We start from the raw sequence: 13,047 nt of genomic DNA on the forward strand, positions 1-13,047 counted from the left end.
CAATAATCCTTTTCTCTCGCTTGGAATGAGTCAAGCTCACTTTCAGATTTGTTAGTTTGGTTGCACTCAATATCAGTGATCACTTCAGTAGTTTCCACTTTCTAGTCCTCCATTAACAGCCAACAACACCTCCCACAATTTCTTATTGGACGGCGCACTGATTGCCCTTGCACACTAAAGTCTGGGTGATGCCAATTAAGTCTTCCCTGTAACTAATACAAAACCAAAAGACATTGACCCGAAGACTTGGAGCATCATCTTTCATCATCTTCACAAAAGATGATACTGACAATTCTAGTAATACACACTTCGAGAATGTATAGGTTCACACGAGATCTCTCTATCCTTTAATCAATCGTTTAGGCTTTGACGCTTAATTCCGTACGTGCTTGTATAAGTAGATCTCGTGTGAATCCAACTGTCGCAACTTAATTAGGTTTGAATCCACTAACAAAGTTGCTAAGCATATGCAGCAGACATTTGCAATATATAATTATGATTTTGAGATCCCTTACAACTGAACCGCATCAACGCAACTATAAAACACTTATCTCTTTCGTTTAGATAATACCATCTTCTTCTAATCTTGATTCTCAAATGGGAAGCTTCTGTTTACCATTTGTGCGTCTACTTTATACCCTCGTCATCATCCTTCCCTGTTCCTTCAATACTGTAATTTGTACAGACCATGAGACTCCATCACTATTACCTCCATTAATCCCTGAACTCTTGAACTTCTCAGACCAAAGATTATCATTGATTTACCCCATTATACAATCCTTCAAGAACATCATCACGTCAGATCCATTAGGCATCACCAAAACCTGGGTTGGATCTGACATATGCAACTACAAGGGCTTCTACTGTGACAAACCACCGGACAATGTCACCGCCACTGCACTCGCCTCCATAGATTTCAACGGCTTCCAACTCAGTGCTCCAACTCTTGACGGCTTCATAGATCAACTTCCTCACCTTGCACTCTTTCATGCTAACTCCAACAAATTCTCAGGTATATAGTCTGGATTTGTAATAATGTCCTGGAAGTTCTGTAGAGTTTCTTTCAATTTTTGATATTTCGATCAGTCGTATTTTGTAGTTTCAAATTCTTGACAGATTGATATGATATGATAACAATATGCAACATACTCAGGTATCATTTCACCAAAAATTGCAAATCTCAAATACCTCTATGAGCTTGACATAAGCAACAACAATTTCTTTGGCCCTTTTCCCTTGGCAGTACTCACCATGAATAGCCTCTCATTCTTGGACATTCGGTACAACTCTTTTACCGGATCCGTGCCACCCGAAATTTTCGAGCAAACCCTGGATGTTCTCTTCCTCAACAACAACAATTTCATACAAAAACTCCCTGATAACCTTGGTGCTACACCAGCACTTTATCTCACCTTAGCCAACAACAAGTTCATCGGCCCCATCCCAAAAAGCATCGGAAGTGCTTCATCAACTTTGGTAGAAGCGCTGCTCTTGAACAATTTGTTAACCGGTTGCATCCCTTATGAACTAGGGTTTTTGAGAGATGCCACTGTAATTGATGCCGGAAACAACCTGTTGACCGGCCCTTTGCCGTGTTCATTGGGATGCTTGGACAAGATAGAACAGCTCAACTTTGCCGAGAACTTTCTCTATGGACGAGTGCCGGAGGTGCTTTGTGAACTAGGGAATTTGGCCAATCTATCTCTGTCAAACAACTACTTTACTGGAGCAGGGATAGCATGTAGAAAGCTGATAAAAAAGGGTATCCTTGACATAAGAAACAATTGTATTCATGATCTTGCAGATCAAAGATCAGTGGAGGAATGTGCCTTGTTCTTCTTGACCCCTAAAAGCTGCCTGCACCCTGAGACATTTAGTTTAATTCCTTGTAAGGCTCCACCAAAATCAAAGAGGAAATCGGCTCCACATTCTGCAGCTCCGAAGCAGAGATTCTGAAAATTTGTTGTGGTCAATTTTTTTTTTTTTTTTGAGAAGATTGTTGTGGTCAATTAAGGTCTAGAAATTAAGAAAGAAAATATTAACCAAATGGAGTTTAGTGTAATCTTCCGCATATTATTGTTGCGACAAACCGTTGGTGGAATACTAGTGACTACTACTAGATTGTTGAGATCGAAAGATAACATAGTGTACCACTAAGGCATTGATTGAAACAATTAGAAATTGGCTAGTCTCATTGGCGAAAAGGAAAATAAATATGGTTAGTGTAAATGACCCACCACAATTGTTGCAGAATCTAGATAGATCGATGATGGATAATTCTATATATAATGCCCATGAAACCAAATTTAAGCACAATATTTGCTCATTCCTTTATGCTATCATTTCCGACAGGGGAAGCGCACACGAAAAGGATTTTTATATGTTGCACAAAGCATGCATGTTTCCTACAATTCCACACGAGATTTACTTTAATTATAAAAATATTTACATAAAATTAATCATACTGTAAAAGAAAATATCGATATACGCAGGGTCTTTCTTAAATTTTAAGAGGTCTTGTGTGAGAATTTATAGTTATAATTATTATCTTAATATATTTAGAAAAACAAAAAACAAAAATGGAAGAGTGAAGTGCCATATAAAGCAAAATTCATAGAGAGGTTCTATCTACCTCCAAAATTGATAGTTGGACCTCCTTCAATTTTTGAACATTTCAAAATCTTATTCTACCCTTGATACAATTAGCTATAAAAAAATAAAAAAAAGCCTACAATTGGTAGTCCTCTCTCTCTCTCTCTCACACACACACAAAAACAAAGTGCAGCTTTTAAAAGATTCTCTATCACCATAATTTTATGTTTCGAGTTCATAAACATTGATAATACCTAACACCCAATTTGAGGAAAAAGTAAGCTCATAATTGATCTCACATTCTCACAGATGTTTAATACAATATTGGCAGTAGATATATAAATGGTCCAAAACGATTGAAACAAAATAGACAAATAGAGGCTGCACAGATTGCTCTGTTTCATATGGAATTCTCTAGGTTCCAAAATCTGTTTTGTTTCATGTTCCCCTTTAAATAACATAGGGTGTTATTTATGCTCTTAAGGTCGCTTCTATAGACGTAATGGGAGTCAAATTGAGAAATGAAACTATCATTTGGGGTGGAGAGAAAGATCACTTCGAGTGAAGACGTTGATGGTGCAGATGTAGCGGAGGTAAATTCATGTAGAGAGAAATCTGTTTTGTTTCATGTTCCCCTTTAAATAACATAGGGTGTTATTTATGCTCTTAAGGTCGCTTCTATAGACGTAATGGGAGTCAAATTGAGAAATGAAACTATCATTTGGGGTGGAGAGAAAGATCACTTCGAGTGAAGACGTTGATGGTGCAGATGTATCGGAGGTAAATTCATGTAGAGAGAAATCAGTAAGGGCAAAACTGGAAATATGGTGGTAGAAATATGAAAGAGGTCCAAATACTAAAAATGGAGGGATGAATAGAAGCACTTAAATTCATAGCGTTTATTTTTTCTCAAAAAAGTAAATTTTAGAACTAACGTGAAGGGGTTGGATGTATTATATAAAAGAGAAAAAAAAATTCTATTTACTAGTGAAAACAAAATAAAAGACAAAAAAATTTCTCAAAAAATAAAAAGCAAAAAAAAAAAAACAAAATTTGACAGAAAATAGTAAGAAAATTATATGGGAAAAAAAAGAAAAAAAAGAAAGGAGGTTCGCAAAGGTCAAATTGTGGACCCAAAGTGTAGAAACTCCGCCCCTTAACCAAGTGAATACACAGTTTAATTTTTGACTTTGTCAAGGGGAACCCAAAGGCTTCCTAGGCCCAAGATAAACCCCTTCGGCGCATGTGAGATGCTCCAACTGTGCATTACAGCACAGTGCCTGGCCACAACACACAGTTTAATTAATATTGGCTTTTTCAATGTTATATATAGGTACTATATATTATACTTTACTTGATTGGAGGCCTCCTTGAGTCAGAGGACTAGTGTGGCTGCACCACCGGCACCACCTCAGGGCCTCCCCTGCATGTACATACATGTGAGCGTGCATCTCAAGAGGTTAATTGTTAAGTCCTATACTTATATTTACTAATTTATCACTCATTGGGACGTTAACCAATTAAATTATTTAATTTTAGGTGGTTCTAGTTAGACTTCTAAATTTGATATTTGGACTTATTAAACCTCAAATTCACTTTTTCTAATACTTAAAAAGCTAAGTATACCTCCCTAATTTTACTAAAACACCCTTGAACAATTAAATTTGTATTTTCAACAATTTATTTATTTATTTATTTTATTTATTTTTTATTTATTTATTTATTTTTTATCTCTAGCAACTCAACCGCGAATAATTTTATGAGGATGTTGCCTACATTTTTGGTGTATTTTGAGTTGCGGAACCAGAAAGTGATTTTTGGAGAGGCCGAACAAGTAGACAATTACAAAGATTCTTTTGTTAATCCAGATCATAGTTTTTTTTGTTTGTTTTGTAATTTGGATGGTTCTAGAAAAGACTTTGTTCTCAAATAAATAATATATTGATTAAATCTACTTAAAATGAGTTGATCTCAACCTAACAAGTGGATAAGAAAAAAGAGAGCAACTAGGGTTGTTTCGTTTTCCATCTCTGTGTCTCGTTCGACGACTCCCGCCCGAGGCAGGACTTCGGCCTTGTCGAGGTGTGGTGAGTGCAGCCGGACGGGGCTTTTTCTTGAGGCTATTGCTCGGCAGGTTTTGTGGGAGGGTTACTGCTCTACCTTTTGGCATGGCGGTTGAGGCAGAGTTCTGGGCACCGAACCTCTGATGCGCGGTGGCTGTGGTGTACAGTGGTGGAGCTTCGTTGCTGTTATCCAAGACTCGTCGGCGATGGGAATTGGGTTTGGCAGGTTGTGATGAGAATGAGCATGACGGTACAAATCATACGGCGCAAGCGGGACGATGTGGATCTTGCGGGGCAGGCGTGGTCAGACCGGCATGGTCGTGGTGGCCTTGATGGATCGGAAGTGATGAGGCAACTGTGTGTGCAATTGTTGTGTAGAGGAGATTGGTACTAGGCTTAGGTCTGACCATGCTTATTAGGCTGGAGATGGTGACTATCTTAGGGCCTACCCTCTTGGGCATTTCCAATAGTTAGTTTTTACTTTCTAATAATTCCTTGATTGTTTAGGGACCTATGCACTTTTGTGTCTGTTGTGTGCTTATTTGCTATAAAGTTCATAGTTATAGGCTCACTTCTTTTAAGTGAGCGGTAAGTTCAAATATAGTTGGTCTATCCCTATGTACCACTATGGGTTTCACCATGAATCCTTGTTCTGTCTATAGAAGGCAGCGGGAGGGTATGTAATGGCATTCTTGGCATGCGTATTAATTAAATCTTGACTGACTTTTCCGTCTTCTACTAAAAAAAAATTCAAAAAAAAAAGAGTTGATCTCGGATCTTAATTCGTAATAACTACACCAAAATATTCAATGAATTAATTATAAGGAAATTTAAAATCAGATTATTTTGAATGTATTTTCGTATTAAATGATGGGGCTATGTATAGAAATTATTTATTTTTACTTAATTATTTTAGGTAAATTATCAAATTATATAGGTAAATATAAGGAAATTCTGAAGAAAAAATAAACAATTTATTGAATGTTATATAAGGGTAAATCTATGGTATGTTAACATTTCTCATACATCAACTATTTTTACCCCTCTAAGGACTCATGTTATCACTTTGAGGACTAATATTACTATTTTCAGGACTCATATGGTAACCTAAGAAAATTTACCACTTTAAAGACTCATGTTACCACTTTGAGGACTAATATTACTATTTTGAGGACTCATGTGGTAACTAAGAAAATTTACCACTTTAAGGACTCATGTTACTACTTTGAGGACTAATATTACTATTTTGAAGACTCATTTTACCACTTTTAAGGCAATTGTATGCATGTCATACGTTAACACATTGTAAAATTTTCCGTTATATAAATGGGGATGTAAGAAGAGTATTTACTTTATTCATTTTTTTTCTTCTCTTTGTCCTTATTTGTCTTTTCATATGAGTTGACAAAGTCTATTGATAATTGAAAAAATATGGAGGTCCAAAAGTTGACCTTTTCTTCTGTCCACTTTTTCAGGAAACTTTCTTCATAGAATATGTAGAGGATGTTAAACCAAGTCCGTAGATATGTAGCACGCTAAAATAAGAGTTCATTTGAGTGAGTTATGATATACGGAAGTTGAATTTCTATATCGAAGTTTCGGTGACTTCTATAGGGGCAACATCGCCTTTTTGGTTCGTGAGTATTTAAAGAGAGAACCTAAAAATTAAGGGACGGGGGGATTCGGTACCGAAAACTCTTAAAACCCTCGTACCTTAGACCTGATTAATTGACCCGACCCAAACAGAAACCTGACTGTAATACCCCGAAAAATCCAAATTAAATTCCGTGGATTTTTAGAAATGATTTCACGATAGTGGGAGCGAGTACGAGGCTCGGAGAAGTTGTGGAATTAGTTCGAACGATTAATTTTCGAAAACGAACGTTATTTAGGGGCTCGTGGAAAGTGACTTTTTATACGTATGGAATTTGGGAAAACTTCCTTCATGAAAGTTGTAGAGCTCATCGATACGATCGCGTGCATATGTGGAACGCAATATTCGGAGTTCGTATGAATAAGTTATGAATATTTAAAAATTGGGAATTTTCTATAAATAGGAAAAATTTCAGAATTTTTCTTGAAGGACGAGAGTTTTCAATTTTGCGGAATGAGCTTAGGTAATGACGTTATTTTCAACCCTAGGAGTGCTAGTGTTGTATAATTAAATTATGGGGCCGGATATTGTTGTGAGGATAGGATTTTGAATTGTGGTGTAGTCAGGGTGAGATATTGGGTGCTTTACTAGTACCGATTGGTGAATCAAGTTATGTCTTACGTAGGGGTGGATACTAATCTAGAAAGCTTCAAGGAAACTAGAAGTACGAGTGCAGCTGAGCTGGCTAAGGTTTTGAAAGAGCATTGGGTGACCAATGTTCGATCCTTGGTGTCGTTGTTGGTTTGTTTTTAAAGAAAAGACTACCACATATATTCAGTCTTATTGATTTAGTTACATTACAAAAAAAAAAAAAAAAAAGAAGGAGGACTACACTGTACTAAGCCAAGTCACCAGCTCCGGATGGGTTGAGGCTGAGCTCAAGGGAAATGTGAGAGCCACCGTCGTAGCCGTCCGAGCCACCGGAATAGTAGCCATAGCCGCTACCTCCCTCGGAAGTAGTCTTTAGGTTGCCAAGGATGTCCTCACCGGGCATGGGGAACAAAGGAAGAGTTTCAATCTCCTGGTGATCTTCTCCTCGTTGTTCCATGGAAGTTTGTTCTTCATTCCTGCCAAAGAAAGTAGTACTAGTACTAGTAGTGAAGGGTGAGGAGAAATACGGGTCAACACTGCAGTCGACCCATGGCCCAAAATTGAGATCAATGGATCCACCAGCACCAGTAGAACTAGTGGACCCAAAATTGATGTCAATGGATCCACCAGCTGGCCCAAAATTGATGTCGATGGATCCACCAGCACCAGTAGAACCAGTGGACCCAAAATTGAGATCAATGGATCCACCAGTACCAGGAGAACTAGTTCCCATGGGCACTTGAGCAGCCTGATTGCACCTCTTCATCTGCTTCTCTCGAGCCCTGACGTTCTGGAACCAAAAGTAAATGTTCTTGCCCTCAACCTGTCCATACTGGTTCAGCTGGAGACAGATCTCGTGAATGTGCTCTGTAGTTGGGCACTTAACTCCCTTGTCGTAGTAAAGATCCTTGAGGATTCTTATTTGATCTGGAGTAGGAATCCATCTGGTACGGCTTCGCCAGAAATCCGTGTTGGCACTACTCCCGGCTGCTTGGTTGTTTCCTACATCCTCGATTTGTTGCTGGGTTTGTAGCTCCATTAGTTGCAGAGTTCGTGGTTCCATGGTGATGATTTGAGAGGAAGCGTAAATTGAAGAACGAAGTTGTTGAGTGTTTGTGGGAGATTGACCTTAAAAGGATTAAGGTTGATGAAGGGGTGTTGGAGATCTGAAAGTTCAGAGGAAAGAAGAGATTGAATCTACCAGATGGAAGAGAAGATCGGGAGGAGAAGGATTGAAATTGATGAAGAAAGGATTTGAGTTTCGAAAGAAAGGTTGAAGGGTTGAGAGAGAAAGGGCTGGAACTCGAGAGAAATTTTCTTTTCCTTTGGAATGAACAGTCGCTTCCTCAGAATGCACCTATTTATAGAACGAGGTGAGCAGATCTCCACCGTTGGATGGACGATCTCTGAGATTCATTCTACGCGTTGGATTAAAGTCGCCTGAAAACACGGAAAAGCTGTTGGCGCGTGGAGAGCGTGTGAGGGGACTGAGCGAATCTCGAGACGCTGTGGCAGACAGCTTTCGCCGAAAGTGATCTGCTTTTCGTAATTCACGGAAGGGATAAGTCGTGGCACGTGGAGTGTACCGACAGTTTGTTTTTATTCTATCGCTTTTGATAGAATAAATAAAAGAATTGTGAGGACAACAGCGAGAGCAGCTGGTGCTCTAGTGGTTGAAGAGCAAAGCTCTTGTACAAGAGGTCAGAGGTTCGACCCTTGCCTCGTTTATTTTTTATTATGTTCGCTTATGACATAATAAGTATAACATTTGTACACATTATATTAAGCACAGCTTGTGCTCCAGTGGTTGAGGACAAAGGTTTCGTGCAGCAGGTTGAGGTTTCGAACCTTGCCTCCCCCGTTATTTTATTTATGTCGCTTATGACATAATAAATATAACACGTGAGCATATATTAATGAAGGCAGCTCTTGCTTCAGTGGTTGGGAGCAAAACCTTCGTGTTCGAGGTCGGGAGTTCGAACCTTACCTCCTACAAATATTTTTGGATCTCGTATATGCTTGATATACGGACGCATATACGGTATGTATGGTATACATACATATATACGGTCTATACGGTATGCATACGTATATACAGTTTGTACGGTATACATATGTATATACGGTCTATACGGTATGCATACATATATACGGTATACCTACGGTATGTACAATTTCATACCGTAGTCGAGCTGAAAGTTGGTGGGCCGATTGGTAGGCCCAAATAGTAAGCCCAATTGTTCGGCCGATTGGTAGGCCCAAATAGTAAGCCCAATTGTTCGGCCCGAATGGTAGGCCCAAATGTTAAGCCCAATTGTTCGGCCCGAATGGTAGGCCCAAATGTTAAACCCAAATTGGTTCGGGCCGGTTCGAAATGTGGATGGTTCGGTTTCTTCGGCCCAATTGACCAGCCCTAATGCTTAGCCCAAGGATTGAGCAAGCCCAAGTCATCATCACTGGGTGACATATTTTATTGGCGTGCTTTTGGGGATGATTTGTTTTGAGTGATGCATCTCTATTGTTGTGTAGAATAGTGCATGCTTAAGTTTTACTATAGAGATTTACCGTGATGCTAATGGAGTAGCGAAACGCTTTGTGGGAGTCCTTACTGTGCTTGTATGCCAGTACAGGGTGATGATCTATGTGAGGATCTATGAGATAATCTCTGTGAAGATCTAAGTGATGATCTATGTGATGATCCACGTGATGATTTTGTGTAATTGATGTGGAGTGATGTTGAGCAGTTGTTTTGTGAATTTACATCGTGATGAAAGGATTTAGTGGCCATAGGAATGTATTTTTATACAAAGGGCTGTGGCTTTGTAGATTACTACAGTTTTGGGAAAGATGGAGATTCGATGGTTAGGTTAACCGTAATCGAGAGCAATTAACTTGCGCTTAAATTTCGGGACGAAATTTCTTTAAGGAGGGTAGATTGTAATACCCCGAAAAATCCAAATTAAATTCCGTGGATTTTTGGAAATGATTTCACGATAGTGGGAGCGAGTACGAGGCTCGGAGAAGTTGTGGAATTAGTTCGAACGATTAATTTTCGAAAACGAACGTTATTTAGGGGCTCGTGGAAAGTGACTTTTTATACGTATGGAATTTGGGAAAACTTCCTTCATGAAAGTTGTAGAGCTCGTCGATACGATCGCGTGCATATGTGGAACGCAATATTCGGTGTTCGTATGAATAAGTTATGAATATTTAAAAATTGGGAATTTTCTATAAATAGGAAAAATTTCAGAATTTTTCTTGAAGGACGAGAGTTTTCAATTTTGCGGAATAGTCCCTCCGATCTCTCTCTCTCGACCTTCAGACCCGGCAGGTCAAGCTCGACCCGACCCGACCTGTTCTTCCTCCTCCGGCCTCCTCCGTCCCCGGACCCGGGCTCCCCTGGGATCGCCGGCCCACGACGAGCCTCCCTCTGGTGTCGCTTTGCTCCGCCGCTGCCCCGAAAGCTGGATCGAAGGAGCCACAGTTCCGATCGGTGACCCGACCGGAAAACCAATTTTCCGGCATTCCCTCGGCCGATCCTTCCCATTTTCGTGATCTCCTCCTCCCCCTGATCATCCTCATATCCTCCTTGCACGACGATTTTGAGTGTAGAGTGAAGGATCACGAATTGAAGATTCGACGTCCCTGATTCAATCTGGAAATCTGATCAGACGGCCCAGATTAATCCAACTTCCAAGCATGATCTAGGACGATCTAGGCCGAACCAGACTTAGCTCCAGGTATGAAAGTCGATCAACCCTTCATTTTGAACCAGTTTGTAGTTGGTCACTTTGCCATCGGAGGTGGTTGACCCGGCGTTGACCGCCGCCGTTGACCACCGGTTGACCAGTAGCTTGTGGCGGCGCGTGGTTGCGCGTCCAGCCATATTTTGGTGTTTTGTTTTCACTTTATTCATCTACGCATCGATACGGTCGTTTGGATATATTATAAGGTCATTTTGGAGAAAGTTGATGCATGCTAGGGTTTCGGTTTTTATGCATTACTTTCGGTTTACGATCTGCGAAGATCTGACCGTCGGTTTTGCTTCAAATTTTAATATGTTGATCGTATGACTGTCCCGATGACTTTGTGTGGTCACAGGCGAAGATCCGACCGTTGGATCTTCGTATAATTGAGAAATGGTGATTCGGAAAGCGATTCGTGAGAATCCGACCGTCAGATTTTCGTATAATTTTGTGGAGATGTTTGTAAGGACGATTCAGGAAGATCAGACCGTTGGATCTTCGTGATAATTTTGGAGGATGATCCTGAGGGCGATCCGTGAGGATCCGACCGTTGGATCATCGTATAATTTCGATCCGACCGTTGGATCATCATTAAATTAGAATCCGACCGTTGGATTTCGGTATATGTGTGCTTTTGAGTTGTTGGCTAAGTTAAGATCATTATTGGATTAGGTGATCGATGGATTTATTTGGCGGACGATTCGTGAGATTGTTAATTGAGCTATTAAGAAGACGCAGCTGGATTAGAGGTGAGTAAATCTCACATGGTTCATATTACGAACCAAATGTCTTTAATTACCTTGTTTATATTGTTGATTTTATTGTGAGAAAGTATAAGTGAGTCGAGGTGTAACATTTGAGTCAGATAGAATGACCTTTAAAATGTTTTGATCTACGGATTGGTCACCAGTGGTGACAGAGGCAAGGTCTTCGTAAGCGTGAACCTTGGCCAAGGTGACACATTACGACGATTCAGTTAGAGCTCTAGTCTGTCTGCCATAGTATGACATGAATCAGCGAGTTGGACTACTCGGGATTCATGAATACAGTATGACATGAAAGTAGAGAGTTGAATTACTCTTGATCATGAATACATTTTTGAAAGTTAACGTATGACATGAAAGTAGAGAGTTGAATTACTCTTGATCATGAATACATTTTTTGAAAATTCATAGTATGACATGAATCAGCGAGTTGGACTACTCGGGATTCATGAATACAGTATGACATGAAAGTAGAGAGTTGAATTACTCTTGATCATGAATACATTTTTGAAAGTTAACGTATGACATGAAAGTAGAGAGTTGAATTACTCTTGATCATGAATACATTTTTGAAAATTCATAGTATGACATGAATCAGCGAGTTGGACTACTCGGGATTCATGAATACAGTATGACATGAAAGTAGAGAGTTGAATTACTCTTGATCATGAATACACCTGTATTATTTAAAATGTGTCGAGTGGTGAGTGATGAGATTTGTTGGAAAATGGTTTGGAAATGGAGGTGGAATGATTTGTTTTGAGTTGGGTTGAGTGGTAAGGATTGAGGTTGGGGGTGTTTACTTGAGTTAAAGTATTTGTGAGATAATAAAATCAACCTTTCCTTCTTGTTTACTCATACGAGCTTTGCAAAAAGCTTACCGGGTTTTGTGTTGTTGCAATCCCGGTACACTATTCAAACGGTGTAGCGGGTAATCCTACAGGTCAGGAAAATCAGGAAGGTGATCGAGCTGCGTAGAGTAGCTGCATTTGTGTGAATCTGACTTTCTTTTGTGAGGTGTGTTATGCTCATTTGAGCTACATTTATATTTGGAGAGAGTGTGCTGTAATCAATAAACTCCTTGAGGATTTGGTTATGTAATATTGGGTGGTGTGAGGTGTGTTTGTTCTGAGAAAAAAATTCAGAACGTTATTGTAATAATTATTATTCATGTTTCGGATTTGAATTTGTTATTCAAAATTCGGGGCGTGACACTGACCTTGACCCAACTCTCTCTCCTCCGTCCAACCACCCCAGGCTGGAGAAGGATCGCATTTCTCTTCTTCTTCGATCCACGGCTCCAATTTAGTTCAATTGATAGGAATATCGATGGTTTTAAAGCTATAAGCAATTTCAGGTTCGAAACCCTTGCCCAGCTGGTGCTCTCTCCTCTGACCACCTCTAGCCATGAAACCACTCAAATTTAGAAACTCTATGGAAGATGATTCAAACCCTCCATGCCTCGCAGATCGATTCATTACACAGAGGTTGATTGATTGATTTAAAGTTTCTACCTCCCGAAACTTTCAAGGTAATTTCTAGCCTTCTCGTTCAAAATTGATCTTAGGTTTAGTTAGAAAAATTGTTATGCATGTTGTGATGAGTATTTTGATATAAGCTTTGCAGCCCAATTTGGT

At 39.5% G+C, this 13,047-nt stretch overlaps 1 protein-coding gene across 1 annotated transcript; it reads left to right on the forward strand.

The window, feature by feature from the left end:
* The first annotated feature begins 421 nt into the window (after positions 1-421).
* LOC133738608 (uncharacterized protein At4g06744-like) lies at positions 422-2,188 on the forward strand. The gene is made up of 2 exons (XM_062166181.1): positions 422-1,012; positions 1,154-2,188. Exons 1-2 carry the CDS (start codon positions 598-600, stop codon positions 1,954-1,956), a joined length of 1,218 nt encoding a protein of 405 aa, XP_062022165.1. The 5' UTR covers positions 422-597; the 3' UTR covers positions 1,957-2,188.
* The last annotated feature ends 10,859 nt before the right edge of the window (positions 2,189-13,047 follow it).

Source organism: Rosa rugosa, chromosome 3, assembly GCF_958449725.1.
Source record: "Rosa rugosa chromosome 3, drRosRugo1.1, whole genome shotgun sequence".
Taxonomy (NCBI): domain Eukaryota; kingdom Viridiplantae; phylum Streptophyta; class Magnoliopsida; order Rosales; family Rosaceae; genus Rosa; species Rosa rugosa.

What these genes read in the sequence shown, in the direction of transcription:
- LOC133738608 (XM_062166181.1), top strand. Translation starts at nt 598, where the DNA reads ATGGGAAGCTTCTGTTTACCATTTGTGCGTCTACTTTATACCCTCGTC. An exon ending in TAACTCCAACAAATTCTCAG is followed by an intron (nt 1,013 to 1,153) that starts GTATATAGTCTG and finishes CAACATACTCAG; the next exon opens with GTATCATTTCACCAAAAATT.